At 36.6% G+C, this 23,378-nt stretch overlaps 1 protein-coding gene across 3 annotated transcripts; it reads left to right on the top strand.

Moving 5' to 3' along the window:
- The first annotated feature begins 2,150 nt into the window (after positions 1-2,150).
- LOC5566322 (ornithine aminotransferase, mitochondrial) lies at positions 2,151-20,590 on the top strand. 3 transcript variants are annotated; one of them, XM_001650637.2, is made up of 5 exons: positions 2,151-2,392; positions 2,553-2,694; positions 3,789-4,218; positions 19,131-19,410; positions 19,474-20,590. In XM_001650637.2, the coding sequence occupies exons 3-5, from the start codon at positions 4,059-4,061 to the stop codon at positions 20,459-20,461; spliced, it is 1,428 nt and encodes a 475-aa protein (XP_001650687.1). In that variant the 5' UTR covers positions 2,151-2,392; positions 2,553-2,694; positions 3,789-4,058; the 3' UTR covers positions 20,462-20,590. The 3 variants fall into 3 exon arrangements, with proteins under 3 accessions (XP_001650687.1, XP_021704181.1, XP_021704182.1); XM_021848489.1 differs by lacking the exons at positions 2,151-2,392; positions 2,553-2,694 and having other exon boundaries at positions 3,779-4,218; XM_021848490.1 differs by lacking the exons at positions 2,151-2,392; positions 2,553-2,694; positions 3,789-4,218 and adding an exon at positions 12,349-12,462.
- The last annotated feature ends 2,788 nt before the right edge of the window (positions 20,591-23,378 follow it).

The raw sequence follows: 23,378 nt of genomic DNA, 5'->3' as shown, positions 1-23,378 counted from the left end.
ATCAAACAGAACTCCCTTTCTTCTGTAAATGATTGATAGTAGAAAAATATAAAAGGTATGATTTTTTATATTACACCTTAAGTGAACCCTAGGCATTTGTAGGTTATATAAGAATACGATTTTTCAAACAATTTTCAAAAATACAAAAAAGTTTCAAAAGTCATAAAAAACTTTTCTTATATGCTTGTTATGAGTCAAGGTTTAAGCCAAAAATAAAATCATTTTGATTTCCGAGCTACGAAAAAATACACAAAATTCCAAACTGTACCCCGTCTAAAGGCGGGATTGGGTATTAGAGGGTTAAACAGTTAGGACTAGATGCTATTTTTGGCCTTGCAAAAATAAGTCGAAGACGTCAATTCGGATTTTCCCGATGCTATTTTGATACAGATGTTTCATCAAACAGATAAGTTCCAATATTACAGCAAATAATGCCAATATTCTGTTATTCCGAACTCATGTGTTCCTGAAATCATAAAAAAACACTTGGTTCAGTCTGTCTAAACACCGACCATATAAGGTTGAGATTGAGAAGCCTTACATAATGCATAATTTTACTATCAAACCTTCATGCCAAATATGTTGAATGCTTTCCCCATGCCTTAAAAGCAAAACCAGTTGAATAGCCATCATTTTATCGTTACACGTCAAAATCGTTGCAAGTAAAAGAGGATTAATGTTTGAATGCCCATGTCGGAATTACAAAAAAAAAAAAAAATACTGATTGAGCTAACTGGACAAATGTTTGAAGGATTTTTGTCCGGTTTCAAAAATGATATAACTTTGGCATTTACCAGGAAAATATGCAACTTTAAAAAAAAAAAAATCATGAAAATCAGGATATTTTTGATATTTTACTACTAAAACATACAAAATAGTTAAAAAATATGAGAACAATCGAATTTTCACCATGGCCATAACTAGTTACTAGTTCTCACTTCATTCAAATCATTCCCCAAGAATAAAAAAAATCTCTTTATTGAGGATGCTTTCGACACCTTGCGACACCTTGTTTTCAATGGGACTAGTGAGTGCACACAGTTTAGCGCTTTCAAACTGCAAATACAGTGAAACCTCCATGAGTCGATATTGAAGGGACCATCGACTCATGGAAATATCGAGTCATGGAACAGACATCATTTGGGAAGCCGTTTTGAGGGACCATCATAGTAATCATGAATTTTCGTTTTTAGTATGGTTCCATGAGTCGATATCGAGTCATGGAACATCGACTCATGGAGGTTTAACTGTACACAATTTTCATGGTAGGATCGTTTTTAAGACAGATCAGGAAATTAGGATCATCGTTCATAATAACAGATTCGAATTTCAATTCACATTTTGGTATTGTCATGCTCCTCGCTTTAACCATCAATAATTTCAAGCTAGATTTATGTACGGAACTTTAACTGAAAAAGGCTGCCCAGAAACATTTTCAAAATTTATTAAAGATTTTTGAATTGTGTAATTATGAAAAATGCAGCGTCCATTCATTATGTAACGCTAAAAATGACACCCTTCTCTTCGTCCGTAACTTTTTGTATGAGGAATTTCAATTTTTGTATGATCCGTAAAGCTTGAGCACACTCCTTCCCTCCCCCTAGAGTGTTACGTAATTTGTGGACGATGCAAAATGTATAGTGGATGGAAGTATTTCATCATTAATAAGTGATCTGTACGGTTATGGCTATTGATGAGATAAATTAATGTATTGAAAACGTCGAAATATTTGTAAAGGAAAAGGGTCTACTTTTTAATTTTTAATGATTTAATCCAAAATGTATTGATTGTACGGAAAATTACACATCATTATTATGTTTATCGTGTATATAATGAAATCATGCTTTGCTAAACCCATGAGCTAGCAAGAAGCATCTATGCGATCCATTGTTTATTTTACTTGAAAACAAACCGATCAAAACACATTAATCACAATAGTACCATTCCGTAGCAGTGATAACAACCATCACGTATTTGATCAGACTACCTATTAATTGAAACATTAAAAACTTTCCATAAGCTCAACTGCGTATTACTAGTATACGACTGCTATATGGTATTTATCGGCCATCAGATTCAACTGTCTCGCTCACACTACAGCGCAAAAGGACTCCAGCGCAGTTCAAAATACGTCGTTGGCTGCAGTTTCCCCCCAAGCAGACTCACATTTCGTCTCTATTCAGTTACGAGCGATCGAGCAAAACAGACTCGTCCCAAAAGTATTATCCCACGGATCAAGTGATAGGTGTATTAGCAAAAATAACCATACAATCACCAATACCATCCACTTTCGTTAAGCCACGCGTATCAGGTTCAAGTGGTGCAGTCTTTTGTGGGTGTGTTCCTCTGTGTTTTTTGCACATTTCGACCATTCACCATACAAATAAATCAGGTAGGTAAGCCGCTAACAGGTATCCAAGGCGTGTTGCCACAAATTAAGCCTTATTAGCAGACCGTTATCAGCACTGCCAAAAATGTGACCAAGCAAATAGCACCCCGGGGTGATAAGCGTGCACTGCTACTAACGACAATCCATCCTTTCTTGTTTCTAGCTCGAGCCCCTTCAGGTACCCAACCCAAGTACCCTAGTAGCAGATCCCAGACCAAAAGGAGTAGGTGATAAGCCGATTCATCAATCCGCCGCACCGCCCGTCGACCCTTTGGCTTCCATACGCTCCTTGTAATCGTTCAGAAGTGCGTCTTTGTGTCCCATCACACCAGTGCACAGTGTTTCAATTAATCGATTTCAGGATCAAAATAGAATTACTTATTGCTATTGCTTTTAGATATTTTATGACTTCGAAGAAGTTTCTTGATATAAAAAGGTGCTTCTTATGATATTATGAGTTTGATGATCTAAGGGTGATTATCAAACCCATGATGTAGCATAAAAAATATCATGCGGTTTCTCATCGTAATAGGCTGTTTTTCATCACGCCAATCTGTCATGAAACGGCCTACTTTCCTGCACTGAAGTATGCAGTGCGGGAATAGTCATTACGCAACTGAAACCAGTGCTGTAATGATTCATTACTATTTTGTGTTCCGTAATGAGTCATTACACAACAATTTTTACAACTTTGTTAAAGCTACATAACCTCTATCTTTTTTTTTGGAAAAATATTTCGGTGGATCGCTCATCAACCACATGATATCAAAAGAATAAAATATTTATATCAAACTAGTGGTCCCGACAAACTTTGTCTTGCCATAAAGTAGGCTGTTGAAAAATTACATACAATCTCCCAAACAATATGACGCATTATTTTTCTCCCGTTTTCACGACTATTCCGAAGACTTTCTTGAACTTTTTCTAAGCACGAGCACGTTGGAACCTTGGACAAATGCAACAGTGAAAGAATTGTTAAAATCCGTCGAACCATTCTCAAGCCATTTAGTGACATACAAACACCATTCCATTTTTATTTTTATAGCAGATAACTTCTTCGAAGACACCTACAATCCAAAAATCATAATTCAGTTTATCTATTTTAATCGCTAAATCGATGATTTAAAACACTGTGCCAATATTGCGAACTGGGCTCTATGGGAATACTCCAATATGACGTCCATATTTTTTCGAGATTTCTAGACCCCTTCCCCCCTTTGTCACGTTTTTTTCCAATACCAAATACATGCACCGTCACAAACCACCCCCACCCCACCAATTAAGAACGTCATTTTTGAATGTTCCCTATTGAGAGATTACCGAAATACAGTCAAGCTGCTATTGAAGGCGGCCCACCACTACAAGGAATCTTTTTGCGCACATTCTCGCCTTCTTGTAGACGTTGATGAGCCGGTGCCGGGGCGTCGTCAGGAGAACAATCCTTCCAGAAATAATAAAAAGTGACCCGTCCATCGGAGGACTATCAGTTACCGTTCAGCTCCCGGTGCGGTAAGGTTTGCGGTATTGTTGCTTACGTGCGTCGATCAGCGTGCTCTCGTTGTCGTGAGAAGAAGATCAGTGAACTTGAACTTGTTGTGTATTCAACGCCTGCGAACGCGCGTCCAATTTAATTTAGGTTTGTTTGATTTCGTGCCATCAGTGCTGAAAGATGATCAAGAGCGTGGAAAGGGCACAGATGCTGAAGCAGTTGAGCCGGCTTCTGCTGTCGGCCAAAGTTTCTGGTGGAGCCCCGCAGATGCACATGCCGGCAAGATGCAGAGTTGCGACCGTGCAAAAACGACTGTCGTCGTCGTTTGCCAATCCCACGGGTGAGTGTTGTTTTGCTTGATTTATTTTTAGAATGGACTTTGCGTTCCCTAATATGAGGAGAAAGTAGTTATTCAGGGAGCGAAAATGGACGAAAATTGGTCCATAACGGGAATTGATGTCACCTTCTTTGAATATGATCGTTAATTTAATGCGTTTTATCATTAGTTTGCTGATTGACCTTAATAAGCGAAAACAAACTCATTCTAAATATGTATTATGATGTATTGCTTGTTGTCTTATAAAACATAAGATGTAAGTTAAAACTTCTACTTCGAATTAATGCTTCCCGAGTTTACATCACTGAAACTACTACAGTCAACTCTCCCTTACTCGATATTGAAGGGACCATCGAGTTAGGGAGGTATCGAGTTATAGAACACAAAATCAGTGCAAATGCGATCCAAGGGACCATCGAGGTAGCCATGAAAATCAACTTTCACTATGGTTCTCTAACTCGATATCGAGATACGGAATATCGAGTAAGGGAGAGTTAACTGTAGAACCATAAAACGTGATAGTACGGGACCCTTAACATACTGAACGAAAAAAACATATTTTCTGTTGATCAGTTAAGCAGAACGAATGCAAAAGTAAAGAGCATTTGTATGACATTTAATTTTAGAGTTAGTTTCGTTGAAATCGAGAAAATTTGAGGCCTTACATTTATATATTAAAAACTTATGAGATTTTACCATTTTTAAAACGTTTTCAAACAATCTGTTCCACGATCAATATTTGATGAAGTTTTAAAGAGTTCGTCTCCTATCGTTGACAGCCTAGTTATAGCAAAACTTGAATTCGGGCTCAAAGCTCTTAGCGAAAAGCAAAATTGTTTTATTTCACCGATCGATCCGTGAAACTGAAAAATGTGATATTTTACGAATTTCCGGTGATTTCTTCTTCTGAATAGCGAGAACAAAATTAGACATGTGATGATTGAAATGAAAGCACTCAACAACGAAAGCTTTTTGGAATTTTAACTTTTTTTGACACTGATCGTTTATTGAACGGAATTCCACAAATCATTTATAAGTACAAAAATACCTAGTGTTTCATCTTGTTTTTGAAGTCTAGTATATCTAAATAAATATAGAAAAATATGAACCTAAGCGCGGTCACTTTTTTTTAAGCCAGTCACTTTTAAGTCTCTTTTTTTAAGCCATTTCAACTAAAGTCACTTTTTTCGTCAAAAAGTCACTTTTCTCAACTATTTTGAGCTAAATTTTCGAGAGAAAATTACGAATCGGCTTTCTTTCTATTTAGGCTAAGTTTTAATTTATTTTCCTGTCAGTTCAAAACTTTAGTTCATGGTTTGTGAAAAAAGTTTATTTTTCATAGAATTCCACGTAATTTTTAAGAGTATCTAAGTTATCATTAGTATGGAGTAAGTTCATTGTTGTAAAACTAAAGTTTGAAATGTTAAGTATTCTTTTTAAAATCTCTAAAAAACTCTTGTGGTGTATTATTAGATATTTGTCTTCTATTATCGAACACTACACATTAAAATATGTATCCAAATTATTCTCTTTGTCTTTGAAATTCGTCTTTTTTTAACCAAACCATATTATCTTTTTAAAATTTTACAAAATCAATTATATAGGTATTTAACACTAAAACACAAAACAAAGAATAATTATTTAATGTTCTATTTGGGATTAGAAACTTATCCATACTTCTTAGGATAGTCTTTATTTACAAACCAAACCTTTGAAAATGGCCGGATAGACCTTCGGTAGAGTATAAGCATTTTTCTTCCTCTGTTTTTCTTATGCATGTATGGAAAGTATATTATCAATTCTTTCTAGGAATAAATTTTGAAAGAACTTCTTTCGAAGCTGTTTGAGAATGGATTGATACATAATACAAAAATGCTTCTGAGAATTTATCGTTTTCATTGAATCGCTCATGAAATCATGCATGTTTTTTTCAAAGACATTTGGGGAGTCGGATCTTATTCTTGGTACTTTTGATTCACTTCGGCGGGAGGTTTTTAGAAAGCCACGCAGTTTATGTTTGACATGCGCGGTATTAAATTATTTTTAATTATATAGTTTATGACAATTCGACCAACTATAACCACCAATACCAAGTGAATCATGAACGTGTCTTAGTAATTTTTATTAAAATATCAGAAGCTTTGTGCTAATAACTTTTTTAAAAGCATAACCCAGATGAACGCCCTATCAAACCTATCGTCTTTATGCTAAATGTCATTTCGGCCAAACGTACCTCCCATCAAACTTGCTGATGGAAAATTTTAATTTCGCTCGGCGTTCGTAGGACGCATCTATGATACATTGGTCTTAAGAATCATATTCGGTCTTTTATCATCGTTTTTATTGAAATATTGATTGATGGCCAAATATTATATTTTCCGTAGTCTTGATCTAGTTACACAAAATAAAGCTAATAGAAAATATCCTCACGCGCATTTTATATTTGATCCAACTTCATCTATGCGCTTATATTTTTTCTAAACAAAATCTTAAATTATTATAGAATTATAGAATTATTAAGAAACAAGGCTGGGGAAAACCCTTGGTCCAATCATGAACAATATTACCAAAAGCATGGATATTGATATTCCTCGCCACGCCTATCTTTACCGTAACTTGGGATAGGGGATGGAAATGTTGATGTAGCACTTATTTAATGAAAGACCACCGACTCAGCGACACCCTAATAAGTACAACGGAGGTGGAGGTTGGGAGGGGTAAAAGGTCATAGGATTCGCCTGAAAAACTAGCGATGGACCCAGAGAATTTGTGGTTAAGTTTTAATTATTTAATCATTTGAATGCCGGCAATTAATGGAGGAAAATATATTTTAGTTTAGTTTGTTACATCAAAACCGTTCAATGTGATTTTCTGCTCAATAAATAGTAAAAAGCAGAACCGATCCCTTCGGGGTCCAAAAAAAAAAAAAGAAAAGAGTTTTACATTTAATGCAAAAAACGAAACCCGAACCGAAAACAAAAACAACCGATCGTAATGTATTAATCAAAGAAAAAAATAAGACATTAGCCAGAAAAAAACGACATAGGGAGTTCCACGACGTACAGACGAGCGAAACGCGTAAATTAAACAAATCGAAGGAAACGATGTGAATTATCGAGAAAAAAATGTCGAATGCAAAGTCAGCTATGTAACTACCGACAGACACTAAATTATAAACGAAATTATAAACGAAACATACCGCACTCCGGAATCGTAACAATGATTAATACCGAAAAACTTTCCATAACCGAAATGCAACGTTATTTCCTTTATAAAGGCACAAACTCACCAGATGCACCTGCAAGCCCCTAGAAAGTACGCCGTGTAGATCGAAACACCGGCCAAAAACTAGCACTCTAGAATTCACCTCGTAAAGCACTCTTTTCAAGGGCTCATCTAACTTCAATTAATTTTGCACAGAATATGAAAAACACACTTCAATTTTTTTTCCCTTTATTCTATTTCAATAATTTCACTTCAACTACAAAATCTAAAAAAAAAACTATCCGGGTGGCACTGCCGATCGAAACCCCGGCATAATCGTGGAAAAAAAATCTATCACGAAGAACGCTAAAAAACGTGACATGAGGTCAAAATACGTCCGTTCGCGGCGAAGCCTACTGCGCTCTTCTCTAAAAACAGAGAGAACATAGGAGCTTTATTTGCTTCGAATTTGTTCGCCATATTTGATTTTATCAAAAAACTGAATTTTCAAGGTGTTCGTAACCATCGATTTTAAAAACTTATTCATTATTGAAAAGCTGAACTAGTTTACACAAAAAATGTCGTTATATGTAGTTGCATTATTTCTAGGAGTATCGATCCTATTTTCACGCAGAATTCATCACCTGAGTTGAATTCGGATCGTCCAACGGATGTAGAATCAGAATCTAGTTGACTAAGGCATTGATAAATCCAGAGCATGTTGTTCTAGACTGATGTGCAACGGACTTGCAAAGACATATTGTTTTGTATATTGCGAATAGTTGATTTGTTTTTATTTGTTTGCTTTTAATTTGCTTATTTTTAGATTAGATTTGTCAAATTCTTTAGGATTTGCTCCAGTTCAAGCATCTTATAACACTTAAATGTAATTTACAATTCTACCTAAATATTCTGCTCTCTGTATTCCCCATCATTGAAGCTCTCAAGAATATTAATTGCTTCATTCTACTATTCGTTTTACGAAATTTGAATTATACATGCAAGCGCAGTGGTCACCTACAACTTCAGTGTGCTCTTCAGACCTTAAAACTACCAAATTTAATAAAAGTACACTTTTTGACTCATTATGAAGCTCTATGGATTAGCACAAAAGTGTATTGTAAGACTTGCATAAGTGTAGACTACAGTAGAATCAGTAAATTATTGTAGGTCCTGAATTCCATAATGATTTGGATGACATCCAATATCCGATCTCAAATAGTTGACATGTCTCTTAAGGCTTTGCAAATGCTGTAGGTAATTATGAAGAATAAGGCAAAAATTTCAGAATGCTTAGGAGACCTTAAAAGTAATCAAGGTTTATTTCATGGTTCTTGCTAAGTCATAACTTAACATTAATAATATTACCTTCACTCATTGAACTACAATAGAAGGATTCCATGTCAAATCGATCAGTCACAGAACTCGACCATCTTCGATTGGGATTAAATTTTGCACATGTTTTTGATATGGTAGAATAAGTGTTTTCTATAGAAAAATTGATCATTTTGACTCAAGTATAACTTTTGAAAATGACCTATAAATTTTTGCGTGCAACTTATTTGAAACATTCTAACTCCGAAACTGTTGATTTTAGAGAAAAATGTTCTATGAAGAAGTTGTAGTGAACCGTTTGGACTATAATAAAAAAATATACACTGAAAAAATATTTTATCTATTTTCATATAAAAATCAAAAATCAAACCTGAATTCCAAATTTCACAAAAACCCCATTTTAAATATTTTTTAAATTTTCACCATAGAATCTTGATAGTAAACGGATTTTTGGGACAAAGTTTCATGATAAAGAAATTTTTAATAAAAAAGTTTTTCTAAGAACAACTTTCGGTCGATTTTCAAAATTTTGATTTTATGTCAAAATAAATACATTCTGATGATACAATAAGAATCTTGAAATTATTCTGAACCATAATTTCTCTATAAGTAGCCATTTTCGAATTATATCGAGTTCAATGCAAAAAATACTATTTAAATATTAAAATAGGCCACTTTCATTAGTTATTTGCGATTCTCCATCAAGGAAAATGAGTAAGTGGAAAGCAATATTGTCTTTACTTTTGAAAACGTATTATTACACTCAAAATAATCCAAACGTCATTGTTACGTGAAAACATACGTGATTTTTTTCCATCGCACTTTTCACGTAGCTCCTACGCAAATCATAGGTAGCCCAGAATGAACGCATGAACTTTGGAAGTTCGTCCATTCCATCGTCGCTAAACGTAACAGCTACGTGGATTTTCCGGTAGCCTTTACGAAGCGTTTCAATAGGACCTGGATGGTTTTGCATTAAATTTAACTGGAATAAAGACCAACCTTATCTCTAATAGGCTTTGGAAGAAAACTAATTCCCAATTGGAAAATGAAAACAGACCTAAAAGATTGTGATATTTTTATATTCAATCTGAGCATTATGAATCCTGTTTCCCAAATGTTGTGAGTTTGTTCTGTCTTGTTGTAGCCTTCGCCTTCGCGTGCTATAATTGATAGAAGTTATAAATCAGGTATGAAATATGAAGTAATGCAGGGATTCTTCGATATTTAAAGCATATTTACCTTGAAATCAATCTATCACAGGGTTTAAAGTTCAGCAGCTTCTGAAGTTCCTCAAAAATCAAGCGGGCGCCATCTTAGGATTTGCGCTCAACACCGAATGTACGTACAACATGCAGATGTCAAAATGAACTTAGGCACCTACGTGATTTTCACGTAAGCGCGTTAGGTAACCTCAGTAACAATTACCGATTCACTATTTGATAGTTATGAATGGCTTAGTGATCTTTATCTTAGTCAGGTAAAGTGGAGGCAAAATGAATTTGGAATGATCTACGTGATTTTTCACGTAGCAATGACGTTTGGATTTTTTTGAGTGTATTGATGGAGAATCGCGAATAACTAATGAAAATGGCCTATTTTAATATTTGAATAATATTTTTTGCATTGAACTCGATATAATTCGAAAATGGCTACTTCTAGAGAAATTATTCGTATAACCATTATGGTTCAGAATAATTTAAAGATTCTTATTGTATCATCAAAACGTATTTATTTTGACAAAAAATAAAATTTTGAAAATCGGCCCAAATTTGTTTTTAGAAAAACTTTTTTATTAAAAATTATTTTATCATGAAACTATGGTGAAAATTTAAAAATGGGGTTTTTGTGTAATTTAAAATTTAAGCTTTATTTTTGAATTTTTGAAAGAAACATGAAGTATTTTTTTCTTGTATGCCAAACGGTTCACCACAACTTCTTCATATAACATTTCTCTCTAAAACCAACAGTTAAAATGATCGATTTTTCTATGGAAAACACTTATTGTATCATACCAAAAACATGTGCAAAATTTACTGCAAATCGAAGATGGTCGAGTTCTGTGACTGACCGATTTGACATGCAATTCGTCATTTTTGGGTTTCTTCACGATCAACGCCTTGAAGATTTTCTGGAAGTTTCACTACCGAGGTCCCTGGAGGAACATTTTGAGGAATTTATGGTTAAATATTTGGATGAATTTGTTATGATTCTTCTGTAAGAATTCTTGAAGGAATGTTGGTATTAAAAAAACTAGACTAGGAACCCTTCAAGCCCATTTTCGGTACTTTGCGAAGTCTCCATAGATTATGTGGATTGCTCGAGAACACGACCCTAGCTAAATAGAACAAATCTGGAAACCCGTAGCAAAGTGCCACAATTAAATACTCCGACCTAGTAACACTTTTTTTTCTTTTTTCTTTTTTCTGGCGTTATGTCCCCACTGGGACAGAGCCTGCTTCTCAGCTTAGTGTTCTTATGAGCACTTCCACAGTTATTAACTGAGAGCTTACTATGCCAATGACCATTTTTGCATGCGTATATCGTGTGGCAGGTACGAAGATACTCTATGCCCTGGGAAGTCGAGAAAATTTCCAACCCGAAAAGATCCTCGACCGGTGGGATTCGAACCCACGACCCTCAGCTTGGTCTTGCTGAATAGCTGCGCGTTTACCGCTACGGCTATCTGGGCCCCACCTAGTAACACTTGTTACTTGCTAATCTGGGTCGGAAGATTAATTGCTCCGCAATCGCTATCGCGCATTAACCCAATATTGCCGAATGACGTTGATTTGTGTACGTACAGAGAACATATGTAGATACCCCGTTGACATCTAGCATCAGTCAGCAGTACCTATCAGTTCATTGACGCTCTTCGTAGTCGCGTTTACGCTGTTGATAAGGTCCATTCAGTCGCTTTTTTTGGCTCACCAGCTGATTGATTGTGCGCTACCATGCTAGAGTGGATTCACGTGCGAATCTGTTTTGGAAGCACCAGTTCAATCTTCTTTTGCGCGGGACATGATGGGAAAAATGTTGTGCCATCGTTATCACCAACCAGTAGTACGCACGACGAGGAAGCATGACGACAACTTCTGTCATTTCACGGATAGTGAAATCATCTGCTGGCAAATCTGATTGTGGTTAATTGTTCTATTGCTCCTTTTTTGATGTACGGTTGTACAGTTTGTGAAACATGATGAATCTTAGGCTTCATTTATATCTTCATTCTTCATAACAATTATTTTTAAAGAGAGTTTTGCAGTTCAAAATAACTTTTTAGAATTTCCTTGATATGTATAAGAAGAATGCAAGAAAATGCTTTTTTATACACTCGTGATAACTTTGTGTTGCTGTTACGACGGTATATTTAAAGTAAACATGATTCCAAGTCTATGGCTATACATTTGACAATGTCGTTCCGTCGCAGTCAAATCAAGAAAACGTATTGCAGATCAGTTGTTCAGTATGCTATAGGCATGTGCATAACTATTAGACCTTTGTCCTACGTCCTAAATTTACTATGCGTTCTCAGTCATTCGCCAACTAGCAGCCGATTTGCTCGGATTTCTATTCCTGCTCGACGCCTGCTTCTCATCGCGGAAGAGTGCGAAAAAAAAAAGTGAAGCTAATCGATACAAGGACGCAATACCACGTGCCAGAGTATCTCGATTGCACCCGTATCAATAGCAATCCTTCGCTTTATTGGTAAGCACAAATCCATGCAGCTGGCTAGGCGCTGATAACGGGTCCTGATAACCCCCAAAGGTGCAAACGAGGAGACGGCCTTATCAGTTAGCGAGATTGCAAACTCTGAAGGATTAGATTTCATAATTCACGTCTGCCCATTATCTCCGAGAGTAGGTACGCCGACAAGTGGGGAAATGTGCGACTTTAAAAATAGATGCGCTGTTTTCTTCGCAAGGTGTTGTTTTGTTGTTTGGATTTACGCAAAAACACTTCTTATTGACGAGGAGCAAACATAACAAAAAATACGAAATGTTTACAAAGTCTGTTGAAATCACTTTCAACTGACCGCAGTGAATACGCATCAAATGCCTGAGATAAGAAATGAATGGCGTCAGTGTCCACTATTTACGATCTCACTTTCATCTGATAAGTGCATTCATAGTCTATCAGAATAATTTATGCAGGGCATAGCACCGTTTGGAATTTCTTTAAGGTGAAACATCCCTAAATCCAAAAATGACCGTCACAATGTCTTTAATCACGTTTTCAAAGGCTTTGAACCGAAAAAAAGTAAGCCAATGAACTCTATCTTCTTATTTTAAGTATTCTAAGTGCACAAGCCCAAAAGATAATCTTCATTGCTGTGTGATTGCTGAACATTATATTGAAATTGGATTTCAATTTGTTTTACCTTAAATGAATTGAAAAATTTTCCAAATTTATAGCAATAATTTTTTTTTAAATGTAATGACCACTATTTGCTCGATTTTTGCGAACACAATGTGTCAGGCCTTATTCATGAATATACGCTACTCGCCAAAGGTATGGAATCGCATCACCGAATATTGTAACACTCATTTTGTATATAGCAACATCCTCCGGAAAGATTGAAATCACTACAACAGCAGTTTATGCTTGCCGGAGATTCGAAACTTTTTGGGATGTTGCAATACTTGAAAAGAGTGTTGAAGCGATTCCATCATTTGGCGATAAACGATATAAAGATTATCACGATACTCATAGCTCAAGTGTAGACATTATGTGAGTCTGTGTTGACCCTGTAGGACTTTAAGTACTGAGTTTTAGGATAGTTTGGATGGCATACAATACCCAAGTTATGGTTAAAACTCTTGCTCATCATATAGGGAATTCACAAAGGCTTCCTAAATTTATCTTTTTGATTTCCAATACACAAATGGACCTGTAGATTTGATACCCAAATTCTAAAATTGTAAGGCCTCAAATATGAAAAACCCACAGGACTGAAACGGATGCCATCCACGAACAACTGGCGTGAAGCTAAAAATTTGGTGCTGTTTTGACAGCCTGCCAAAAAATATCGATTTAAGCACGAAACACACTCCTTTTCGAATGCGACATTTATATTTCACATATCATTCTGGTGTTTAGTGCGTATAATCTTAACAAGTTTTCTGTAATCGCAAGATAATTTAGCCACATATTACTTGGCACAATGATAAACGATTATCAATAGTATTTTTTATCTCTCTGTAGCTACCGCGCGTGATTTGATGGGGGCAAAGCCTAAATTTGTTTACTCAGCACTAGCGCCACGCATAAGTGGCTTGCTTGGAGAACTAGCGCTCATTTCAGGGGGTTGGAAAAACTCAAACCACATAATGATCGATGTAGTGTGTTGAACTGCCCATATTCGCAAGATCTACGTTAGCGCCATTGACAATTTCAGCATTCTAACAACATGCGCTTTTTGAATAGCGCCCAAACCGTTCATTTTAGCGATATAGTTTGTTCAGAGAAGTTTCTTGGTATATTAAAGCGCATCTTTTGACGCAAAAAGTTTTTTGACCAATCCATTTAGCAGTGAGATAGAAAAACTATTTTTTCATAACATTTAGGTAGACATATGGCATCTTCGGCAAAGTTGTAGAATTGGCCATTTAAAACAACATTGTCGAACACACGATTTTTCTATCTCTTATACTTTTTGAGATATATGCCGTTGTATGTATGATGGCCCCTAAAAATCATATTTTTTATCATAACATTTTTCCAAGATTTTTAACATTTTTTGTGTTTTTATACAAAGTTGTTTGTCGTGAAAAACCTATCTTTTGAAGTAACAAAGAAATTCACGAATTACTCTTTTCTCAAGGGGTAGTTTACGCCCCTTTAACTGGCTTCGGCGCAAAATGACGCAGACAATTCTTACTAATCATGAAAGTACCATATCTCCCCTTTTGGCAGTTGATGAAACTTTCCTCTATAAGCGTCTTTGCATTTGAGGGAGGATTCATATTCTACTATAACTGGGCTATCAGGAATAATAGACGATTGTTTGTAAGGGTGTAAACAATGTTAAAATCTCATCGAATATTAGTATTCAAATATAAAGCTGCATACGTTAGCGATTCTCTTTACTTTTGCATTCGTTTTGCTTAACTGATTAACAGAAATTATGTTATGTCGTTTAGAATGTTGTAGGTCCCTCACTATCAAAGTTACCCGCATTATCAAAGATACCTCGTTTTACGGTAATATAGGGCACTACACTATTTCGATTTTGTGTGGAATTTTCACTCTTACTGACCTTGTTTATTACATTTTTTTGAAAGATTGAAAGATAGAGGAAGACTTTTTCTTAGAGGCCTATACGATATTTCTACATCCAAAACAAGGGCTAATACAAATATTGTATAATATCGTCACATATACAGAAAATGTAAGGATTTTATAAAGAAAATGTAAGATTTCAAAATAAATATTTCATGATAGCCTTACATTACTTGTGTGTGTAACACTATTATGCAATATTTACAAAGTTTATATGCAAAATTTGATTAATGCATTTTCTAGAACCTAAAACTAAATACTGAAATTTATGTTTTATGTTAGTTATTGAAATTGTTGTGTCTATTTTGCTAAATCTCCCTCCATAAGTGTGAAGTCGTAAATAATAGTGCGGGATAACTTTTGACCGATTTGCTATCTTCGTCGAAATTTTTCAATTGGGTCCTAAAATTTTTAATGAAATCTTGTTTTTATTCAATAACACGAAAGAGCATCTTACTGCAACTACTTTAGCAATATTTCCCGCTCAAATAACGGCTATATCATGTTTGAACTTTAATTTAAAAATTGGGTCCATAAATGAACCTTGACACTTAAGATCATGTTTGACGTTCGCTTAGTCGACAAAAACACCACAGGGGTTTTAGTTTTACCACTGGGGTTGTTCCTATCTGACATTTCGGAAGAGACACGGAAAACAAAATACACCCAAAATTTGAGTTTAGGCCAAAGAGTGTGACAAAATCTAAAAAAAAATGTTTTTTGTACTCAAACCAACGGAAAACATTAGAAAATTGAGTAAACATGTGTTTTTGGCTTAAACTTGAGCATTTGGCACCAAAATTGGGACAGGGCTTTAGGACCCTATTTTAAGTTTTTTTTACAAGGAATCATCTGGAATCTGACCAGATGTTTGTCTAAGGGCATTTCTGAGTTTACTGTTAGTATTTTTCATGATTGTCTCCAGGAATTCTATCAGAAACGTGTTCAGGCATTTGCCAAAAGTTTCTTCCACCGAAGACTTTTCAAAGAATTCACCCAGTGATTCTTTCGCGGATTTCCTTATGAGTTCCACCAAAAAGCCAATAGGTATACCTTCAAGAACTCAACCAAGGACATGTTTAAAAAAAATATCTGCAGACATTACTTCAGAGAATCTTTAAAGTTTTTTTCTGCAGGAATCTACTCAGTGATTCTTGCATGTATTTGCCTATGATTTATTCCAATACTTTCGTGCAAAAATTCCTAACCTTTCTCAGTCTCTAAGAAAGTTACAAACTGTGACTGTGGTCACCGAGAACCTGCTAAATCTGACAAAAGTCCCTTTAAAGACCCTTAATTTGACAACCTGTAGTTTCGTAACCAAACAAGCAATCTGAACTGTACACATATGGTTAAATAGGTATTCACGTGGATTGTGAAAAGAGATTTTCATGTCCGCATACATAACCGGTTCCGGAAACCCGGAACACCCGAAAAGTAAATTGCCATCATAGTTTTGTATATGTCATTCACATCGGTACTGTTTGGATATTCTGGCATAAAAATTATCTGCATTAAGGAACAAGCTAACGGAGCACATCCTCTGAAAATTTTGGTCCAGTATAGTTCAAGCGAAACCGGTTTCTCTAGTCGCGGAAGGTGGTCAACCTGGATAATTCGATTGAATCACTCGGACTTATGCCCCAAAACCAAACGAATGGCGTTCAAATCTTTTTGATTTTTATGTTTGGGTGTCTTTTGCAAAAAGAATGAGTTGTTCTGGTACTTTTGGAGCAACGGAATGGCCACCGGACAAACCGTATTTTGGGACCACTAAATTTCAGCACCAAAACTAGGCATGCGACGGCTCAATCTTCATGATTTTGAATACCTATGACTTTTATAGTTCAATTATAGAAGGGTGATCAATTTTGTGCTTCTTAATTACCGAAATAACCCAGAAATGACCACCTTATTGTGGGACATTTCAGTTTTTGTAGCAAGACAATGTTCATGATTTTAAATACCTGTAATTCTTCTATTTAAATTATAGAGGGATGACCACCGTATTTACAAATGTGGGGGCTCAGGGGCTATTGTCTGGTACATTAGAATAGACTAGATTTATTTTAGTGTTCTTTGTAAGGTTTTTGAAATCATTAGTCGAACTATTTGATAACGTTCAAAAAATGCTTTAGATCTCTTATGAACGTCTATTTTTAAATTTAAATTGATGTAACAAATGCTTTTCTTAATATTTTATAAATCTTTGCAGATTCTATAAGCTTATAGGATAAATTCAATGATTTTGGGGCTTATTCAACAATCCACTTGTTGATTCCTTCCTTATTGGTACTATAATTCAAGTTATGCTTATTTTATTATTTTTAAATATTCAAGTTGTTGAACAAACAGATTTACTTATCAGTTTTGAGTTGAAGAAATTGTTGTAGGGCTGGTAGCAGGTCTCTCTAGAGACATGCTCTCTGTTTTAATGCAAGTCTCTAAAAAGCGTATTTTTAATGGAACGTCTCTAAAGTCTCCATTTTAACCAAAAATGGTCTCTAAAGTCCGCTTCTGATGCAGTTAATCATAAAGCAAAGTTGTTCATGCTCCAGAGAAAAATAAAAAAACATACGCGGCTGTTCAAGAATTATGTCTTACATTCGTCATGGAAAACTTTCAAGAAATCTTGTCCAGGGATTGTCTAGAAATTTATCTATCAATTCTCCCTGATTTTTTTCCAGATTCCAGATGCTTAGAAAATTTTCTCGAGGAAATCCTTGAGAACTCCAACGATTGAACCTTCATTAATTTCTTCAGGAATCACCTTGATTTTTTCCAAAGATTGTATAGGAGTTCCCCTAGACATTTTTTCATTAATCCTTCAACCGAATTATACAGAAGATTTACTTAAGATGTTCTTAACGAAAATCTTGGAGGATAAACTAAGAAAACCGATGGAAGAGTTACTGTATGCAATCCTGAAGAACTTAGGACATCCTTGTAGAATATGTAAAATAAATGAATCTATGGAGAAATTCCTGATGGAATCTTGATTATCTTTGAAAAAAATCAGATTATATTCTGGAGATATCCAAGACCAATGGAGCAATTCCAATGGGAATAATTTCTTAATGAACTCATGGAAAAATCTTCAGAATAATCTCTGGATTGCAAAAATACCTAAATTCTCACGAAACTCCTAAAGAAAATCATAAAAAAATACATACACAAATACGAGAAGTAACACTGTCATAAGGTATAACGAAAAAAGGGAAATCATTCCTATCAGATTATGTTTTGAGGTCTCTAAAGTTCCTATTTTCAAGGCACTTAAAGTAATTACTTGATCTGCAGATGTACAAATTGCATTTGAGACTAGTCTAAAAGCATTCTGCTTTTGTTGCAATTGGAAAAGTCACGTTTAAATTGTTAGGAATTTAAGCAGAATCACCCTAAATCTTTAAAATCATATAATGCAATTCCAAAAAGTATGTATTATTGCATTAATTCTAATTGTTCCTAAAAGTTTAACTATAAATATGTTTTTCGAGATTTGTGGTGGCCCGGAGGCCATGGCCCCCTCGACCCCCCCCCCCTCCCCCCTCGAGTTTTACGTAATTAATAGACACACGGACTTATCCAAACGAATACAGGTCGGACTCGATTATCCGGAGACTCGATTATCCGGAGACTCGATTATCCGGGATTCTATCATCCAGAATTTGTTTTTTGATGTTCTTGTTTTTCAATTTTTATGCATCTGAGATAATTTGGTATTGCAATATACAGTTTTTCAGTTTTGAACGTATTTAGGAAAAGGGGGTTTGAAAAAGTGTTATGGGGGGTTTGAAGAAGTGTATGCTGGTCGAACTTTTTTTTTCTTGTAAAGACCCCTACTGTTTCAAGAAATAATTTCGCCACCGCGTCATATAAATAAAACATCAAAAAAGATAATATTTAAGTTCTTTTATCGAAGATTTCAGTTTTTTTCTTAGTGATTCGATTATCCGGAGTGAAAAATAAATCGATACTCCGGATAATCGAGTCCGACCTGTACAAACATAACGGTTGGCGTAATGAAAACACGATTTGAGAAAAAAAAAAACACCATCAGTAATAGCGTTCCATTATTCCTCTTTCATTTTCAGTCAAAATGTCCTCGACCGCTGCGGCCACCAAGATCACCGAGCAGCAGAACGGCACGGCATCGCAGGAGGTGTTCGACCGCGAGGACAAGTTTGGCGCACACAACTACCACCCACTTCCGGTGGCGCTGGCCCGTGGCGAAGGCGTCTACGTGTGGGACGTCGAAGGCAAACGCTACTATGACTTCCTCAGTGCTTACTCCGCGGTCAACCAGGGTCACTGCCACCCGAAGATCGTGCAGGCCTTGACCGAGCAGGCCAAGGTTTTGGCACTTACCTCCAGGTATTTCCGAGTAATCCTTGTACAAAACCCTCATAACTAATGGCAAAATTCTCTTCTCCGCAGAGCCTTCTACTCCAACGTTCTGGGCGAATACGAAGAGTTCGTCACCGACCTGTTCGGGTATGACAAAGTTCTTCCGATGAACACCGGCGTCGAAGGTGGAGAAACCGCTTGCAAGCTGGCACGTAAGTGGGCCTACAAAGTGAAGAAGGTGCCGGAGAACAAAGCCAAGATTATCTTCGCCGAGGGAAACTTCTGGGGACGCACGTTGGCTGCCGTGTCCTCGTCGAACGATCCCTCCAGCTATGAAGGCTTTGGACCATTCATGCCGGGATTCGAGCTTGTCCCGTACAACGACACCGTTGCATTGGAAAAGGCTCTTCAGGATCCCAATGTGTGTGCGTTCATGGTCGAACCAATTCAGGGCGAAGCCGGAGTGGTCGTTCCCGACGAAGGTTATCTCCGAAGGGTTCGTGAACTGTGTACAAAGTACAACGTACTTTTCATTGCCGATGAAGTCCAAACGGGTCTTGCCCGCACAGGTCGCATGCTGGCAATCGATCACGAGGACGTCAAACCTGATATTCTGATCTTGGGCAAGGCCCTCTCCGGTGGATTGTACCCCGTGTCGGCTGTGTTGGCGAACAACGAAGTCATGCTGTGCATCAAGCCCGGTGAGCACGGATCTACGTACGGTGGAAACCCTCTGGGTTGCAAGGTAGCAATGGCTGCCCTCAATGTGCTGATTGATGAAAAGCTAGCCGAGAACGCAGATCGTATGGGTCGCAAGCTGCGCCAATCTCTGTCGGAGCTGCCACAAGACGTGGTTTCTATTGTACGGGGAAAAGGTCTGCTGAACGCTATTGTCATCAACTCCAAGTACGACGCCTGGGAAGTTTGTCTACGACTGAAGGAAAATGGCTTGATTGCCAAGCCAACTCACGGGGACATCATCCGTTTTGCGCCTCCGTTGACTATCAACGAGCAGCAGATGGACGAGTGTTTGAGGATCATCAAGACGACTATTATGTCGTTTGCAAACGCACAGTAATTAGAAGGGGAGGAGAGTTTTTTTCTGCTTAGATTTTAATCAATATATGCATTTGACTATAAGTTTACGAATTTCAGTTGTGTAGAAAGCACTATTAAAGTATTTTTTTGTATTTAACCGATTAAATAATAATGTAACTTAAATTTTCGATGACACAATTCCATCCTAGTTTTACTTCTATAAACCACAAATCGCATAGAACAAACTTCAGTCAACTCCTCGAAAACTCCATACCGTGTTTCCCATGGTAGCTTCAGAACTCCATTGGAACGAATTTTTATTATGCGAAAAATAATGCTAAACTTTAAAGAACAGGTTTTTAGAAGTTTTTAGAAAAACTATTTAATTCTTCAACCAGAAGTATTCTGTTAGACCTTATATTTTCATAACACCGTAGAATAGTAGTTGAACGATGCACAGAAAACTGCTTGCGATTTCATTAATAAATAAAAAAGATATAGCATAAACAAGGTGTCCACTTTATAAAATGAACAGTCCTTTTGCACTTTTTCACGCCAGCAAAATCAAGTGGACAATGGTTTCGAACGAATAGGATTCGATCGAAAGTTGAATCCGCCGTAAACGAGAATAGGTGTGTATACCATGTTTTGAGATAAAAGACTGTTTGTGGGAGTTCCAGAACTGATTTGAGTAAAGATATCTGAGGGCTGGTAGTATATCTCTTTTTAGAGTTGTTGTGTTTACTATTTTAACGCAAGTCTCTTAAAGTCTCTATTATCAATGGAAAATCTCTAAAGTCTATTTTTTAAAAAAGAATGCTCTCTAAATACACTATTGTCCTTTTCTTTGCAGTGAATTCTGATTCGAAATACCGTCAACGTACCAGTACCCGCTCATATTCCAGTACCCCGGTCACGAGTTCAAAAAGTAAGGTAATTTGAGTAAATACACAAAAAAATGTCCACAGTATGATTCTATCGTCGATTTGAATTGTATAGCGGCTAATGTTTTCAAACTTACTTTGTATAAACTTGTCTTTTTTCAGTGTGAGCGAGCTACTGGAACATGAGCGGAAACTGGTGGTACCTAACCAGGATTTTTCACAGGGATTACTCTGAATCAGGGATTGAATCCTGAGAAAATTGAGAGAATCGCTCACGTATCGCTCTCTGTAACTATCATAACATGCTGCACATTATGAGAGACTGTTTATCGTATACTGCTACAAGTTTGATCAGATTGGGGGGATAGTAGTGCATGATAAAACCCCTCTAAACATGCTCCAAGCCTGGGGGACACTGTTGTTATTGGAAGTTCGTGGATTGTTTATCGTGCCAGTAAAGAAAAACACCTATCCCCAACGGTAAACAAGCGAGAAAAATGGATTTTATCATCGCTCTCTCGTTGGGGCTCTCGCTCGCTGCTTCCATTTATCAGACTTGTTACACCCTGAGAGAGAGGAGACAGCTCACTGACAACTGGCTTGTTTTCTTGGCTTCTTTGATTTCTTCTTCTCATGTTTGGGTTGCGTACAATGGTTCGGAGAGCACAAACTGGGCCAAAACCATTTTCATATCCTATTTGTTATCAAAAAGATCATAAAATTAAACAATTTCAATAGCAATTTGAGTCCAATCGACAATATTTAAATAATCAACGATTTTATATGCAAGAGCACAGAAAAACAACCTGAATATTCAATCACATCCAGTTTAAGTTTGACCAAATTTTGACGGTTTTTCACGCTCTGCCCTTCGAATGTGCGGTTTTCCAGTGACAGTTGATGACAGGTTCCCTTGACTTTTCGGAGCTCGCAATCTAAGCCAGCTGTCTCCTCTCTCTCAGGTTACACCCTGAGAGAGAGGAGACAGCTCACTGACAACTGGCTTGTTTTCTTGGCTTCTTTGATTTCTTTTCCTCATGTTTGGGTTGTGCACAATGGTTCAGAGAGCACAAACTGGATCAAAACCATTTTCACATCCAATTTGTTATCAAAACGATCATAAAAATGAAAAAAATCAATAGCAATTTGAGTCCAATCGACAATATTTGAATATTCAACGGTTTTATATGCGAGCGCACAGGAAAACAACCTGAATATTCAATCGCATCCAGTCTTAGTTTGGCCAAATTTTGACGGTTTTTCGCGCTCTGCCCTTCGAATGTGCGGTTTTCCAGTGACAGTTGATGACAGGTTTCCTTGACTTTTGGGAGCTCGCAATCTAAGCCAGCTGTCTCCTCTCTCTCAGGTTACACCTTGCGATACAATGACGATCGTGGACCGCAACAGATGGGATGTTTTTCTTTGCTTGCTTTGATCGTGCTTCATTCTCAAATGAGAGCGAATTCTGCAACGCCTGCTCTGAATGTATCCCAAAATGCCATTGCAGGATTTTTCTCATTTTTTTTTTGCAATAAATCCAGTTTTCTACCAATTTTTCAATAGTACTCTAGCAGATCTCTCAGGGATTCTTACAGGAGTCTTTCTAACAAAGTTCCCTAAGGTTATTCCAGAATTCGTTAAATGTTTTTCCAGGAACCCCTACAAAAATTCTTCATGGATTTCATGGATCATGGACGCCGGTTTTTTCAATTATTTCCTAAAGTTGTCTACGGGTTATCTCAGAAATGGATCCATAATTCTACCAAGGATTATTCCTGAATGTCTACGAAGAACTTTTCAGGAATACCTCAACAAATTCGACCAATGACTCATTTCCTCAAAGATTTATCAAGAAATATCTCCAACATTTCATCTACGAATTACTCGTGAAGTTGTTTCAAACGAATCTTGAGTAATTTTTGAACTAAAATCTCCATGGATTCTTCAAAACTTCATTTGGGGTTCCCCACCAGCAAATACCGCTACAATTATTATAGCTATTTCTACACAAGTTTTGTTGAATGTTTTTCAAGAAATGTCACCAGATAATCCTGCAGGATTTTTTTTTCTAGG

The sequence above is a fragment of the Aedes aegypti genome, chromosome 3 (assembly GCF_002204515.2).
Source record: "Aedes aegypti strain LVP_AGWG chromosome 3, AaegL5.0 Primary Assembly, whole genome shotgun sequence".
Classification (NCBI taxonomy): Eukaryota; Metazoa; Arthropoda; class Insecta; order Diptera; family Culicidae; genus Aedes; species Aedes aegypti.
Note: the sequence above shows the minus strand (reverse complement) of the source record. Positions and strands in the feature narration are given on the sequence as shown.